The 17686-nt window shown below is 43.1% G+C and overlaps 1 protein-coding gene across 1 annotated transcript in view; it reads right to left on the bottom strand.

Annotated features, from left to right (window-relative positions):
- Positions 1–17686, bottom strand: part of LOC138676431 (putative leucine-rich repeat-containing protein DDB_G0290503) — a 176563-nt gene that overhangs the window by 90706 nt on the left and 68171 nt on the right. Inside the window, exons 6-11 of the mRNA XM_069765720.1 lie at positions 7809–7902; positions 5029–5154; positions 2678–2803; positions 2501–2605; positions 2229–2417; positions 959–1170 (exon numbers count right to left, since the gene is read on the bottom strand). Coding sequence (XP_069621821.1) covers positions 959–1170; positions 2229–2417; positions 2501–2605; positions 2678–2803; positions 5029–5154; positions 7809–7902 — 852 coding nt within the window. The remainder of the gene's footprint in view (positions 1–958; positions 1171–2228; positions 2418–2500; positions 2606–2677; positions 2804–5028; positions 5155–7808; positions 7903–17686) is intronic.

The raw sequence follows: 17686 nt of genomic DNA, 5'->3' as shown, positions 1-17686 counted from the left end.
AGAGACACATTGATTTTAATATGTCTACGTGAGTCAGTGTCTCCGGTACGTGAGGAAACTGTCACCTCACGTACTGGAGCCACTGACGTGTGAAACCGGCCTCATACATAGTGTGGTAAAATGAATGGTGTCATTCAAAAACACGCACAACTCGTTCTGCAAAAAAACAAGCTACCATATATGGACAGAATAGTAAAAAAGATATTACATTTGGAAAAAGTGAAGGAAAAAACGAAAACAAAAAAAAATTGAAATTGGTCATGTTGGGAATGGGTTAAAGAAAACCAGTCAGCTTGATTTTATAATGCAAAGTAAAAACAAAGCTGTAGTGCTGTAATATTGATTATGTTGATTTCTTTGGTGAAGAAATCCACTTTGTTATTAATCTTTAATCCCATTTCCTTGTAGACTGTAAGCTTGCGAGCAGGGACCTCACCCCTAATGTCACTGTTTAAATTTTTAAATTGTCTTAACTTTTACTGAATTTATTGTCTGTACATGTCCCCTCTTAATTGTAAAGTGCTGCGGAATATGTTGGCGCTATATAAATAAAAATTATTATAATTATTATTATTAATCACCATTTGAAGCTCTCTGGCAATTAGATTCCGATGCACAGGGGCCGGATTGTGCACTGGGTCTTCTCCTCCATGTCTGTGATTTCCGACCACTTCACACCCCGGATTGTCAATCAGTGTCGGGGTGTGGCTAGAGCCGCTGCCCTCTGAGCGTTGACTGAAGCCGCGCCTTTATGACTGAAAGCCGAAGGCGTACAGGAGGCAGCTACATTCTCAGTGCGGCAGCCACACAGCTTTAGAACCTGCAGATTAACCCCATCTCTGCAGGTTAACAGCATTTTTTTACATGGCAGGTTCCCTTTAACCAAGATACTTAGTTCATGTTTTGGGGCTATATATCTGCTTTTTAACATGTTTCGATCGATTCTGCATCCAGTTACCTGAGCTCTTGGACACATAGGCTATCGTCATCATTTTCCATGACAGCCATCAGTGTTTGCTTCTCCTCTAAGAGTTGCTTGCGCTCAACCTCAAGCGCCGATGCAAGGTTGCTGGAGATCTTGTGCTCTGCTTGAGTCTGGTGAAGCTCTTCTAATGCTTTCTGAAGACTTTGCTGTATTTGACCCAACTCTGCTGTCAACTTCTCATTCACCTGGTTAAAAAAACAACCGCGATGGTATCATACATCACTTATTAAACACAATAACTGGACAATACCTTGGTCATATATGTGCATCCAAAATAAAAATGGATTCTCTTATAAGCTGTGAATTAGAAAGAGTTTCTATTGTGTACTGTGTAATATCATTTACACAGAGTAGAAAGATTAAAGGGAATCTGTCACAACATTTTTTCCATATAGCTGAGAGCAGCATAATGTGCAGACAGGGACCCTGATTCCAGTGATGTGTCACTTACTGAGATGCTTAGTGTAGCATTGATAAAATCACTGTTTTATCAGCAAGAGATTCTCATTAAAGGACTAGTAAACCTACAGTCATATAGTCTTTCATATTCATTAGCCCCCACCACTGATTGGCAGCTTTCTGAGTACACTGAGTATAGGCAGAAAGCACCCAATCAGTGGTGTGGGTGGGGTTATTCATGGCTCAGCATTCAGAGAACTGGTAGATCTGCAGCAGATAAAACAAGGATTTTATCAAAATGACAGCAAGCAGCCCAGTAAGTTAGGCATCGCTGGAATCAGGGTCTCTGGTCCTACGTTATGCTGCTCTCAGATAGCAAAAAACTGTTGACAGATTCCCTTTAAATGTAGCGTGATTCAGCTTGCAGAATATATTTCATTTGCTGAAAAATATAGGACCATCATCAAGAATATAGAGCGTGTCTCTAATATTCAGATAATTGCATGTGGATCAAACTGTATGTGTATACAGTGGCTGAGGAGGGCCCCTATGCTAGAATGGTCTTTGGGCTCTTTGCAGTCCAATAGCTCATCCCAATACACAATTCCACATGCTTTGGAGGTGAAAGTGGGCATGCTATATCTTGGGTGGCTGCACAGTTTGCTCCAATGGTATGACTGACCCTATGTGTATATATACATGTCCACAACTTTCGACTTGCTTGGAAGGCAGGACAGTGAGAGTACACAGTAGGTGAATGGATGAAAGTGATTGACTTCCATAGATTTTATGACACTTTTGTACTTCATATCATACATTTTCATAAGACTTTTTCAATCCTTACTTGCTTCAACACCACCAATTCTTCTTTAATTTGCACCTTCTCTTGATCCTGTCGATTTGCTTGTGCTTTGGCCCCAACTAGTTCAATATGGAGGTCACTGACCTGGTCATTGAACCCTTCCCGTCCTCTCCGGGCCCAATCCAGCTCTAGAGATAGCTCCTGTGATTGTCGATGCAGCTCAAGCTTTTCCTAGTAATTGATATTGGCTCAAGTCAGTACTAATATGCAATCTAAATATGTCATCTTCTTAATCATCTCGTTATGATATGTACCTTCAGAAACCGCTCTCTGTCGGTTTGAGCAACTTTCAGTCTTAGTGTCAGGTCTGAAACTTTCTCGTCCAATCTTAATACTTTGGAGGACAGAAGTTCTTTCTCCTGTTGGAAGCAACACCCTTAAGAATTTGGAATCTAAGATATGACCTGTTTGGAACAGCTCGTCCTCCATACCAGATTCATGTTGTTGAAGTTAAGCTGGAGGTCAGCAAGCTCATCCTGAAGGTTTTGATGAGTTCGGAGTGTGTCCGTTGCTCTCTGGTTTGCTTCATTTGTTTGGCTGAAAGCCAGCTGATTTCCCTGTAAAAAGTGAACTGTTAATGTTATGTCTGAGATGCTGATAGTGTTTTAATTTTTTTTTAACAAGTGCTGACTTTTTAGTAAGAAAGTAGCTAAAAAAAATTTTATGTTATAATCACACTACAAATAATGAAGTATTTATGACAGTTCAAATCTCTTTTGACTGTAAAAGGGTCCTCCTGAAGTGGTCTAGGTCCCCTTGGCTAGACATAACAACATGCCTACAGCTAATCTATTCATTAACATATTTTCCATAGCAGTAATGCAGTTCCAATTTCATGTATTGAATGTTTGCATATTAAAGCATATCAGAGTTCAGCTGTTTTTTTTTCTTAGCTTTACAGCTATTCTTAAGCAGGTTCTGTTACCATATAAACTGAATGCACTAATAAACAGATCTTATGGACCTGATGAGACTAGTGTACTTACTCTGAAGATATTTAATAGTCACATCGTTGACTTAAGATACTCTAAGGCTGGAGCCAAACACAATATATAAAAAATCTGTCTGATTTTGTCTGCTGAGAATCGCACAAATGTTCTCCGTATGGTGATCCGTATCTCATCCGTGTGCTATGCCAGGATGCTTTTTTTTCTCATCCGTATGGTGAGATTTTCTCACACACTTGCAAAATGAGCAAATAATGGCTGAGCCTTTCCTGTCACCTGCCCAATGCCTGAGAACTTCTCACAAGTCACACTGATGGTCCTTGTGCTGTGCTATTTTTTCTCGCACCCATAGACTTGCATTGGCGTTTCTCAGTTGAGATACACGGACAATCGCAGCATGTGTAATACGGACGAGAAAAAAACGGATGATGGGAGCTGCCCCATAGATTAACATTGGTCCGAGTTCTATGCGATTTTTTTATCGCATAGCACTCGTCAGTATTACAGACTAGTGTGACTCCGGCCTTACTGCGAAATGCTATTTGATGCTTAACTGATATATACCGCACGCCTTCCAATATTGCTATATTGAAGTATTTTTATTTTTGTATCTATGTTTTAAATTCTCAATAATATTAATGAAGAAAAAGAAATTAGCAATTTATGCATTCAGCTATATAGATAAAGTTCATTTTAAAATAAGAAACATTCAAAAATGATTGGCCATTCCAACTAGGATTTTCAAAGTTAGATCTATGAAATCTATTTAAAAGGGTTGTCTCGAATTTTGAAATTGTAAAGCTGCTTGTATAAACAAGTAACTTTGCAGTTTACCATTTATTAAAAATCATCTCCAACCTCCAGAACAAATGGATTTTTCATTTATAGTTTACTACTCTTTGCTTAAGTTTCCTGCCACCTAATCTATGTGCATGAGAATATGCTTGCAAATTGTTTGTTATATCCAGCCAGTTTCAGTGCCTCAGCCTCTGTTGTTACAGGAATACTGAGGAAAGCAAACAGTTCAAAGCAGCATCGCAACCATGAGGCAAGTCTGAAATGTCAAATTTAATGGGGTTTTTTTTCCCATGAACAAAAGTTCGTTTTAATCAACAGATCTTGAAATAATTATAGGTTCCACAATTGGATGTGTTTAAATAAACCGTAAAGCAGTTTTCCAATGAACAAAAGTTAATTTTAATCAACAGATTTTGGAATAATAATAATTTCCACAGTTGGATGTGTTTAAATAAAATGTCCCTGTGCTGAGATAATCTTATAAATGTGTCCCTGCTGTGTACTGTGTAGTGTCTGTGTCTGACCGTACAGGATCATGTTCTGATCATACCACAGCTCCTGGGCAGGGGAGGAAGCAAAAGAGTATACACAGACAGGACAGCACGGGATCACAGCTGAGTCTTTCTTTTAGGTAAATTATTGTATAAAAACAGGCAAGTAAATGTTTTACCTCACAAAAAGAATCAGCTTTTGCTTCCTCCCCTCCCAGAAGCTGTGGTATGATCAGACCATGTTCCTGCACGGTCAGACACAGACATTACACAGTAGGGACACATATATAAAATTATCTCAGTACAGGAACATTTGTGGAAATTATTATTATTCCAAGATCTGTTGATTAAAATTAACTTTTGTTCATGGGAAAACCGCTTTATGGAGCACATGACCTCCTGGAAAGCAGGAAGCCTGGAGGACAAGGTACTTTGCTCCTGCTTAGGAAAAAATGGACCACCCCTTTAGCTAATATATAAATTTTATATTTTAAAATCTGGCAACAGGTCCTCTTTGAAATCCTGGTCTTGATGTCCCCTTATTACCTCTTGTAATTTTCTGAGCTCCTCAACAGCTTGCTTCTTTTCTGCCTCAAGGATTTTCACACGATTCCGAAAGTATACAAGATTTTCTCTGGCTGTCTTCAATTCCCGATTCACCTCATCATTACCCTTTAAAATATGACAAACAATCTTAATCCTAATATGGCGGATGTGTCACTATAAACATCTACTATATAATTGTCTAAGGGTCACTTCCGTCTGTCTGTCCTTCTGTCACGGTTATTCATTCTCTGATTCTCAGTCTCACCAGCTGCCTGTCATGGCTGCCGCGACCAATCAGCGACGGGCACAGTCCGGAAGAAAATGGCTGCTCCTTACTCCCCACAGTCAGTGCCTGTCGTCCGCATACTCCCCTCCGGTCACCGCTAACACAGGGTTAATGCCGGCGGTAACAGACCGCGTTATGCCGCGGGTAACGCACTCTGTTACCGCCGCTATTAACCCTTTGTGTCCCCAACTTTTTACTATTGACGCTGCCTATGCGGCATCAATAGTAAAAAATGTAATGTTAAAAATAATAAAAAATAAAAAACACCTGCTATACTCACCCTCCGTTGCAGCTCGCGCCGGCCGCCATCTTCCGTTGCAGGTTCCGGTGGCAGAAGGACCTGGCATGATGTCACGGTCATGTGACCGCGACGTCATCACAGGCCCTGCGCGCCAAGGACCTGCCATGACGTCACGGTCATGTGACCGCGACGTCATCACAGGCCCTGCGCGCCTGCTCTACAAAGACCTGCCATGACGTCAAGGTCATGTGACCGCGACGTCATCACAGGTCCTGCGCTAATACCAACCCTGGGACTGGAACCTGCCGTGGTCTACAAGGGGCCCTCGGAAAGGTGAGTATATGTTTATTTTTTATTTTTTCACCTGTGACAAACCTGGCTGGCCAATATACTATGTAGCTGGGCAATATACTACGTGACTGGCCAATATACTACGTGGCTCGGTGCTGTATACTACTTCGCTGTGCAATATACTACGTGGCTCTGTGCTGTATACTACATCACTGGGCAATATACTACGTGGCTGCGCAATATACTACGTAACTGGGCAATATACTACATGGCTGGGCAATATACTACATAACTGGGCAATATACTACGTGGCTGCGCAATATACTACATGACTGGCCAATATACTACGTGGCTCTTTGCTGTATACTACTTCGCTGTGCAATATACTACGTGGCTCTGTGCTGTATACTACTTCGCTGTGCAATATACTACGTGGCTCTTTGCTGTATACTACTTCGCTGTGCAATATACTATGGGGCTCTGTGCTGTATACTACTTCGCTGTGCAATATACTACGTGGCTCTGTGCTGGACATCACTGGGCAATATACTGCGTGGCTACGCAATATATTACGTAACTAGGCAATATACTACGTGGCTGGGCAATATACTACATAGCTGGGCAATATACTACGTGACTGGCCAATATACTACATGGCTCTGTGCTGTATACTACTTTGCTGTGCAATATACTACGTGGCTCTGTGCTGTATACTACATCACTGGGCAATATACTACGTGGCTGCGCAATATACTACGTAACTGGGCAATATACTATGTGGCTGGGCAATATACTACGTGGCTGCGCAATATACTACATCACTAGGCAACATACTACGTAACTGGGCAATATACTACGTGGCTGGGCAATATACTACATGGTTGGGCAATATACTACGTGGCTGGGCAATATACTACGTGACTGGGCAATATACTACGTCACTAGGCAATATACTACGTGGCTGGCCAATATATTATGTCGCTGGGCAATATACTATGTGGGCTGTGCAATATACTACGTAGCTTGGCAATATACTACGTAACTGGTCAATATACTATGTGGCTGGGCAATATACTACGTGGCTGTGCAATATACTACGTCACTAGGCAATATACTATGTAACTGGGCAATATACTACGTGGCTGGGCAATATACTACGTGGCTGGCCAATATATTACGTCACTGGGCAATATACTACGTCACTGGGCAATATACTACGTGGCTGGCCAATATATTACGTCACTGGGCAATATACTACATTACTGGGCAATATACTATGTGGCTGGGCAATATACTACATGGGCTGTGCAATATACTACGTGGCTGGGCAATATACTACGTTGGCTGTGCAATATACTACGTGGACATACGTATTCTAGAATACCCTATGCGTTAGAATCGGGCCACCATCTAGTGATAAATAAATGACAAACATCTAAGGCTGGGTTCCCATTGCGTTATGGGACGGCGTTAAACGGACAGCGTTGCACGGCGGAATTAACGCCGTGCAACGCGGCCGTTAACGCGCCCATTCACGCTAATGGGAACGCGCTACACTACCGCGTGCCATGTTCGGCACGCGCTAGCGACGCGCCGGAGATTCCTGGCTGCTTGCAGCGTCCGAGGCGCGCCCGCGGTCCGTTCCCCGCTCTCGCAGATCGGGGATCTGCGAGAGCGGGGACATTACCGCGACCCCGAACGCGGCCCCATAAAAAACATTGCGTTAGTGCAATCCGCTAGCGCTAAATGGATTGCACTAACGCAATGTGACCCTAGCCTTACAATTCTGGGAAATAGGAAATAATGGAAAATATTCTGTATTACTTAAGCCTGTAGCTTTTATCAGTATAAGTTTTCTTTCTCATCACAAACACAGAACAATGGCTCTTTTATTGTATAATGATAAGAATAAAATACTAAATGACGTAACATCAGAAAAACAGATGCACTGAGGGATTTTACCATAGATATTTTCTGGTTCATCAATTCATTTGTGTAGTTGAAATTTTCTAAATTAGATTTTGCCAGCATCACTTCCATCTCCAGATTTATAATCCTGTAAAGAAGACAGTCACAGCAATATATTTATAGTTAATATTTGTTATGTACAAATGTAGAATATATTACTTTCCCACATGTCTGCAATGGCATTATATTCATCATTTAACAATTTTTTATGTCACTTTTCTGTTTTTGCCTTGTGCTATTCACTGTCATTTTGTTCCTCAAATTAACCAAAATGGTAATAAATGTTTTTGTTTTTTTTGCCACAGTAGTATTTTTTGCATAAACATTTCAAGCGCAAAAGGAATTACTCCAGGGGGGACTGTAGTACGTTTGTGAAAAATGTAGCAAATTTTGAAATAATCCCAATTGATAAATTAGACAAAAACATCTAGAAAACTCTAAAGCGCAATCCCAGTGGCTAGCTAAAAACAAAACAAAAAAGGCAAATACATATAAATAGACTTCAAAAAAGTCACACATGGAAGGATGAACATATAAATAAAAAAAGGCACAAAGCAACATAAACAAGATAGTATGGAGAGGTGGGAACGTGAGAGTGGGAGGTAGCAATGTGAGGAGATAGTATAGAAAGAGACAATGTGGTGGGACATTATGAAGAGGTGGCAGTAATTCTGCTCCTACAGGGGGACCCGCAAACATGGGCGTTTTCAATCCCATCTGACTCCCAGTCGCTTCAGACAGTGGGGGGATTTTTTCTTGCACATGGACCTTATATATGATGACCCCGATTGCGTCTCCTTAGCTGAGTCCACAAGGCGCCAACGTCAGCAAGGAAACCAGTCGGCGGAGGAGTATTGCCCTAGTTTCAGAGGTGGGCCACGGATACTTAATGGAATAACCCCGCACTCCGTAGCCTGTTCTGTGAGGGACTTTCAGTAATAATAATAATAATAATAATTTTATATAGCGCCAACATATTCCGCAGCGCTTTACAAATTATAGAGGGGATTTTTACAGACAATAGACATTACAGCATAACAAAAATCACAGTTTAAAATAAATACCAATAGGAGTGAGGGCCCTGCTCACAAGCTTACAATCTATAGGAAAAATGGAGATACGAGAGGTGGATGGTAACAATTACTTTTGTTGTTCGGACCAGCCATAGTGTAAGGATCGGGTGTTCATGTAAAGCTGCATGAACCAGTTAACAGCCTAAGTATGTAACAGTACAGACACAGAGGGTTATTAACTGCATGAAATGTATGAGAACATGATGTGAGGAACCTGATTAAGGTTTAAGGTTTGTTTGTTTTTTTGAATGGGCCACACAGAAAAGTTAGGTTAATGCGTTGAGGCGGTAGGTCAGTCTGAACAAATGCATTTTTAGGGCACGCTTAAAACTATGGGGATTAATCTTATTAACCTGGGAAGTGCATTCCAAAGAATTGGCGAAGCACGTGAAAAGTCTTGGAGACGGGAGTGGGAGGTTCTGATTATTGAGGATGCTAACCTCAGGTTATTAGCAGAACAGAGAGCACGAGTAGGGTGGTAGAGTGAGACCAAGGAGGAGATGTAGGGTGGTGCTGAGCCATGGAGTGCTTTGTGGATGAGGGTAATAGTTTTGAACTGGATTCTTGAGTGGATGGGTAACCAGTGTAATGACTGGCACAGGGTAGAGGCATCGGTGTAATGGTTGGTGAGGAATATAATCCTGGCAGCAGCATTCAGGACAGATTGGAGCGGGGAGAGTTTGGTAAGAGGGAGGCCAATTAAGAGAGAGTTACAATAGTCAAGACAAGAATGAATGAGTGAAACAGTAAAAGTTTTTGCAGTGTTGAAAGTAAGAAAAGGGCGAATTCTAGAAATGTTTTTTAGATGCAGATAAGAAGAGCGAGCCAATGATCGGATGTGGGGGTGAAGGAAAGCTCAGAATCAAGGATGACCCTCAAGGCAGAGGGCATGTTGCTTGGGGGTAATGGTGGAACCACACATGGAGATGGCAATGTCAGGCAAAGGTAGGTTAGCAGAGGGAGAGAACACGAGGAGTTCCGTTTTTGCCAGGTTCAGTTTCAGATAGAGGGAGAACATGATGTTAGAGACAGTGGTAAGACAATCACTGGTGTTTTCTAAAAAGGCAGGCGTGATATCAGGAGAAGAACTGTATAATTGGGTGTCATCAGATGGTAGAGATGGTACTGGAAACCAAATCTACTGATTGTTTGTCCAATAGGGGCAGTATATAAAGAGAAGAGGAGGGGGCCTAGGACTGATTCTTGAGGAACCCCAACAGTAAGGGAAAGGTGAGAGGAGGTGGAACCAGCAAAAGATACAGTGAAGGAGTGGTCAGAGAGATAGGAGGAGAACCAGGAGAGAATGGTGTCCTTGAGGCCGAAGGAGCGGAGCATAGTGAGGAGGAGCTGATGATCCACAGTATCGAATGCTGCGGAGAGATCCAAGAGAATTAACATGGAGTAATGACCATTAGATTTAGCTGTTAGTAGATCATTAGAGACTTTAGTGAGGGCAGTCTCAGTAGAGTGTTAAGAGCGGAAACCAGATTGAAGAGGTTCGAGAAGAGAGTTATCTGAGAGATAGCGGATAAGACGGGAGTGGACCAGGCGTTCAAGGAGTTTAGAGATGAAGGGAAGATTAGAGACAGGTCTATAATTAGCGGCACAGCTTTGGTTGAGGGATAGTTTTTTAAAGTAATGGGTGTATGATGGTATGCTTAAATGAGGAGGGAAAAATACCAGAAGAGAGAGAAAGGTTGAATATTTTTGTTAGGTGAGAGGTCACAGCCGGGGAAAGGGACTGGAGGAGATGTGACGGAATGGGGTTACTGGTACAAGTGGTCGGGCGAGAAGATGCAAGGAGCCTGATTACTTCTTCTTCTGTAACTGGTTCAAAGTCAGAGATTGGGGGTTATGGCCCTGGTTGGATTTACGTGAACTCAATACGATCACTGTCCATGATCCTTATCTGTTCCCTCTCATCCCGGACCTTTTTAATCAGATTTTACGAGCAAAATGGTTCTCAAAAATGGACCTCAGGGGGGGCATATAATCTCATTCACATTAAGGAGGGGGATGAGTGGAAAACAGCGTTCAATATGCCTGAGGGACACTATGAGAACCTTGTGATGCCTTTTGGGTTGAAGAATGCACCCGCCGTCTTTCAACACGTTATAAATTACATCTTTAGTCACCTGGAAGGCAGATTTGTGGTTACCTATCTGGATGACATATTAATTTATTCACCTGACCTTGAGGCACATCAGGTACATGTCAAGCAGGTCTTACATATACTCAGAGACAATAAATTATGTGTATGTGTATTTTTTCGGTTGAGCAGATCCCTTTCCTTGGATATGTGTTGTCTTCCACCGGTTTTCGCATGGATCTGGAGAAAGTCTGGGTGGTATTTGTTCAACACTTTTAACTCCCTCCTCCGCCTACCACTGCCCCCTCCGAGTTCCCAAATCGTTGCTGAGGACTTTGCCACTCACTTCAAAAATAAGATAGACCAAACAAGGCAAATCTTTGTTGTCTAACCACCACAACCCCTTTGTATGCCAGACCAATGCCCAAACCCCATAACTTCACTCTCCAAAATCTCTGAAGGGGAGCTTGCTCATCTTCTCCCAAATCACACCTCACCACTTGTGCACTTGACCCCATCCCATCCCACCTCCTCCCCAACCTCACCACCACACTAATCCCATCCTTAACCCATCTCTTCAACCTTTCACTGACTTCTGGTACCTTCCCTTCTGCCTTCAAACATGCCACAATCACACCTATCCTCAAAAAGCCATCCTTTGACCCAAGCGCTATGTCCAGCTATCGCCCCATATCTTTGCTCCCATTTGCTTACAAACTCCTTGAGCAGCATGTCCGTGCTGAACTTTCCTCTCACTTTGCATCTAACTCTCTCTTTGACAACCTACAATCTGGCTTCCGTCCCCACCATTCCACTGAGACTGCCCTGACCAAAATTACTAACGACTTACTTACAGTCAAAGCTAACAGACAATTCTCTATACTCCTCCTCCTAGACCTGTCCTCTGCCTTCGACACTGTTGACCACTGCCTCCTACTACAGATCCTCTCTTCTTTTGGTGTCAAAGACGTTGCCCTATCTTGGATCTCCTCATACCTTCCAAACCGCACATTTAACGTTTCCTACTCCCGTACTACCTCTTCATCTCGTCCCCTCTCTGTTGGAGTCCCCCAAGGCTCTGTCCTAGGACCCTTACTCTTCTCAATCTATACACTCGGCCTGGGACAACTCATAAGGTCCTATGGCTTCCAGTACCATCTATATGCTGATGACACTCAGATCTACCTCTCTGGCCCAGATGTCACCTCTTTGGCTACGTTCACATTTGCGTTGTGCGCCTCTGCGTCGGCGACGCAATGCACAACGCAAATAAAAACGCACCAAAACGCATGCAAAAACGCTGCGTTTTGCGACGCATGCGTCGTTTTTTGCCGAAATTTCGACGCAAAAAAAATGCAACTTGTTGCGCTTTCTTTGCCCGACGCTTGCGGCAAAAAAAACGCATGCGTCGCACAACGCAGCACAACGCATGTCCATGCATCCCCCATGTTAAATATAGGGGCGCATGACGTATGCGTCGCCGCTGCGTTTCCCGACGCTGCGTCGGGAAACGCTAATGTGAACGTAGCCTTTGCTCTCCAGAATCCCAGAGTGTCTATCGGCCATATCCTCCTTCTTCTCCTCTCGCTTCCTCAAGCTCAATGTGGACAAATCTGAACTCATTATCTTTCCTCCATCACGCATATCTTCCCTACCTGATCTATCTATCAAAATAAATGAAATCACACTTTCCCCTGTCCCCAAAATCCGCTGCCTCGGAGTAACCCTTGACCCTGCCCTGTCCTTCAAACCGCACATCCAAGCTCTCGCCACCTCCTGTCGCCTCCAGCTCAAAAATATTTCCAGAATCTGTCCTTTCCTCAACCCACACTCTACCAAAATGCTCGTGCATGCCCTAATCATCTCCCGCCTCGACTACTGCAACATACTCCTCTGTGGCCTACCTTCTAACACTCTCGCACCCTCCAGTCCATCCTTAACTCTGCTGCCCGACTAATTAATCTCTCTCCTCGCTACACTCCTGCTTCACCTCTTTGCAAATCCCTTCACTGGCTCCCAAATTCCCAGCGTATCCAGTTTAAATTACTAACACTGACTTACAAAGCCATCCATAACCTTTCTCCTCCGTATATTTCCACACTAATCTCTCAATATCTTCCCTCACGTAATCTCCGGTCCTCCCAAGACCTCCTCCCTTCCTCCACGCTTATTCGCTCCTCACTCAATCACCTCCAAGACTTCTCCCGAATATCACCCATTCTCTGGAATTCAGTGCCCCAACACATCCGGTTATCCACTACTTATGGATCCTTCAAAAGAAACCTGAAAACCCACCTCTTCAAGGAAGCTTACAGCCTGTAAAGACCACATGGCCACCTCAACACTATTGGAGCTACTGCAACCCTTGACCTACTGTCTCCTTCCCCATAATCCTGTAGAATGTAAGGCCGCAAGGGCAAGGTCCTCTTCCCTCTGTACCAGTCTGTCATTGTTAGTTTTGTATACTGTAAGTGATATTTGTATTTTGATGTAACCCTTTCTCATGTACAGCACCATGGAATTAATGGTGCTATATAAATAAATAATAATAATAATAATATTTGATTGGGATCATCCTGAGTATTTGAAAGCGTTACAAAGGATTTTAGGTTTCGCCAACTACTACCGTAAGTTCATAAAGAACGTTTCGGTAGTAGCCAAACCTCTTACGGATATGACAAGGAAGAGGACGGACTTTTCCAAGTGGTCCAGTCCCGCCAGGTAGGCATTTGATACATTAAAGAGGTGTTTTTCATCTGCGACAATCCTTATACAGCCTGACATCTTCCAGCCTTTTATCGTTGAAGTTTATGCATCTGAGGTGGGAGTGGGAGCTGTATTGTCACAGGGTGCATCTCCTGGTAAATGGCAACCATGTGCTTAATTTTCTAAGAAACTGTCTCCTGCTGAGAAAAATTATGACAGTGGTAACAGGGAACTCTTAGCAACTAAATGGGCTTTTGAAGAGTGACATCATGTTTTCGAGGAAGCGGTTCATCTGGTTATGGTAATCACAGATCATAAGAATCTGGTATATTTGGAATCAGTGAAACATCTAACCCCTCGAAAGTCAAGATGGGTATTGTTCTTTACCAGTTTTAACTTTTTTGTCACATATAGGCTGAGGAACAAAAACATTAGTTGTTGTTTTCCTGGGGGTAGGAAATAAGTGTGAATAAGCCGTTTTTGGTGGCCAGGTGCTCGTCAGGATGTCCGGGAGTATGTAACCGCCTGCAGTGTCTGTGCGCATTCCAAGATCTCTCATACTTGTCCATCGGGTGCACTCCATTCATTGGATATTCCCAGTAGACCTTGGACTCACTTGTTCGTCGATTTTATCACAGATCCTTGTCAACAGGGAATACTGTAATTATGGTGGTGGTAGATAAATTCAGTAAAATGTCTCATTGTATCACTTTGCCAGCTTTACCGAACACCAAAGTCCTTGGTGAAAATTTTGGCTGGGAAAATACTTAAATTACATGGGATCCCAACCCATTTTGTTTCTGACCGGTGGGTACAGTTTGTTTCCAAGTTTTGGAGGGCATTTTGCACCCATATGGGGATCCATCTGTCATTTTCCTCTGCGTTTCACCTGCAGTCTAATGGTCAGACTGAGTGGGTTAACCAGAATCTGGAGACGTATCTCAGGTGTTTTGCATCTGAAAATCAGGAGGATTGGGTTACTTACTGTTAGCCAAATTTGCTGTAAATAATAGTTGTCAGGAATCAACAGGTAAGTCCCCCTTTTTGGGACATATGTGTGCCATCCTCAGTTCAGTTCATTTAATAAAGACCGTCCTTCCGGAATACCTGAAGAGGAACAGTTTTCATCTTCTATTACGTCCATATGGCAGCGGGGTTATTAATAATTTGAGGAGCATGAGATCCAAACATAAGAGTGTGGCTGGTCAGAGACATTTGGTGGGTCCGGACCTATGTGTTGGTGACTTGGTGTGGTTGTTCTTTAGGAACATTAAGCAGAAGGTTCCATCTTGGAAACTGGGTCCCAGGTTTATCGGTCCTTATAAGATCGTAGCCATAGTCAATCCTGTAGCATTCCGCCTTGCTCTACCACCTACGTTTACACTCCATAATGTATTTCATTGATCGCTCCTCAAAAAATACATTACATCTTTAGTACCATCACTACTACCGCTTTTGTAAATTCCGCTCTTGGGCTCCCTCCGGTGGTTGTAAGTAGTATTTTTGTGAGTTCTGCTCTTGGGCTCCCTCCTTTGGTTTTGAGTGGTATGGCTGCTCCTTGGATTTAGCTTCTGCAGCTGTTTTCTCTGATCGTCTTTCGGGCTCGGCTATATTAGTCTGGCCTTAGCCCTCATTCAATGCCAGTTGTCAATTGTTCAAGCCTGGAGTCATTGCTCTTTGGATTTTCCTGACACTCTGACCAGTTCTGCAAAGCTAAGTCCTTGCTTGTCCTTTGCAGTTCACTTATTGTGGACTTTTGTTGTTCAGTACTGTCTTTGTTTTTGCTCATTTGTCCAGCTTATCAGTATGGATCTATTCAGCTAAGCTGGAAGCTCTGGGCAGCAGAGTTTGCCCTCCACACCTTTAGTTAGGTGTGGAGTTTTTTGCATTTCTCTGCGGTGGACTTTTTCTAGGTTTTATTACTGACCGCACAGTGCTCTTTCCTGTACTATTCCTATCTAGCTAGAAGTGGCCTCCTGTGCTAAATCTTGTTTCATACTACGTATGTCATTTCCTTCTCCTCTCACAGTCATTACATGTGGGGGGCTATCTATCCTTTGGGGATATTCTCTGAGGCAAGATAGTTTTTCTGCTTCTATCTTTAGGGGTAGTTAGCTCTTAGGCTGTGACGAGATGCCTAGGGAGTGTTAGGAGCATTCCACGGCTATTTCTAGTGTTGTGTTGAGCTTAGGGACTGCGGTCAGTATAGTTCCCACCTGCTCAGAGCTAGGCTCATGTCGCTCCTTAATCACCAGACCATAACAGTACAACTGGCCAAAAATGAGCTGAATGCATCTCAAAAGAAGGAAAAGAAAAGGAGTTCTGAGCCATTTTTTTTCTTTGGTTGTTTTTTTTCTTCCTCTTAATGTCTGGGTGATTCTGGATTTGGATGCAGGCATGGATGTTCAGGGGTTATTTTCTCGTGTGGATCAGCTTGCTGCAAGAGTACAGAGTATTCAAGATTATGTTGCTCAGACTTCGGCCTTAGAGCCTAGAATTCCTACTCCGGATTTGTTTTACGGGGATAGATCTAAGTTTTTGAACTTTAAAAATAACTGCAAATTGTTTTTTGCTCTGAAACCCCATTCCTCTGGTGATCCCATTCAGCAAGTAAAGATAGTTATTTCTCTGCTGCGTGGCGATCCTCAGGATTGGGCATTCTCTCTTGAGTCAGGGAATCCGGCATTGCTTAATGTAGATGCATTTTTTCAATCGCTCGGATTATTGTATGACGAACCTAACTCTGTAGAGCATGCTGAGAAAACACTGTTGGCCCTGTGTCATCGTCAGGAAGCGGCAGAATTATGCTGCCAGAAATTTAGAAAATGGTCTGTGCTCACTAGATGGAATGAGGACGCTCTGGCAGCCATTTTCAGAAAGGGTCTTTCTGAAGCCCTTAAAGATGTTATGGTGGGGTTTCCCACACCTGTTGGTTTGAGCGAATCTATGTCTCTTGCCATTCAGATTGATCGGCGCCTGCGCAAACGCAAAGTGGTGCACTATATGGCAGTGTCCTCTGAGCAGAGTCCTGAGTCCATGCAATGTGATAGGATTTTGACTAGAGCGGAACAGAGGGGATACAGACGTCAGAATGGGCTGTGTTTTTACTGTGGTGATTCTGCTCATGCTATTTTTGATTGCCCTAAGAGTATTAAGAGGGTCGCTAGATCTGTTACCATTAGTACTGTGCAGCCTAAGTTTCTCCTGTCTGTGACCCTGATTTGCTCATTGTCATCTTTTTCTGTCATGGCATTTGTGGATTCAGGCGCTGCTCTAAACTTAATGGACTTAGAATTCGCTAGGCGCTGTGGTTTTTCTTTGCAGCCTTTGCAGAGTCCCATACCCTTGAGGGGTATTGATGCTACACCATTGGCCAAGAATAAACCTCAGTATTGGACTCAGCTGACTATGTGCATGACTCCTGCACATCAGGAAGATTGCCGTTTTCTGGTGTTGCATAATTTACATGATGTTGTTGTACTGGGTTTTCCATGGTTACAAGTACACAATCCAGTGCTGGATTGGAAATCAATGTCTGTGACTAGTTGGGGGTGTCAAGGGGTACATAGTGACGTTCCTTTAATGTCAATTTCCTCTTCCCCCTCTTCTGATGTTCCTGAATTTTTGTCAGATTTCCAGGATGTATTTGATGAGCCCAAGTCCAGTTCCCTTCCTCCACATAGGGACTGTGATTGTGCTATGGACTTGATTCCTGGCTGTAAGTTCCCTAAGGGCCGACTTTTCAATCTGTCTGTGCCAGAGCATGCCGCCATGCGGAGCTATGTTAAGGAGTCTTTAGAGATGGGGCATATTCGGCCGTCTTCGTCACCATTGGGAGCGGGATTTTTTTTTGTTGCCAAGAAGGATGGCTCCTTAAGACCCTGTATTGATTATCGCCTTCTTAATAAGATCACGGTCAAATTCCAATACCCTTTACCTTTGCTCTCTGATTTGTTTGCTAGGATTAAGGGGGCTAGTTGGTTTACCAAGATTGACCTTCGAGG

The sequence above is a fragment of the Ranitomeya imitator genome, chromosome 4 (assembly GCF_032444005.1).
Source record: "Ranitomeya imitator isolate aRanImi1 chromosome 4, aRanImi1.pri, whole genome shotgun sequence".
In the NCBI taxonomy this organism is placed as follows: domain Eukaryota; kingdom Metazoa; phylum Chordata; class Amphibia; order Anura; family Dendrobatidae; genus Ranitomeya; species Ranitomeya imitator.
Note: the sequence above shows the minus strand (reverse complement) of the source record. Positions and strands in the feature narration are given on the sequence as shown.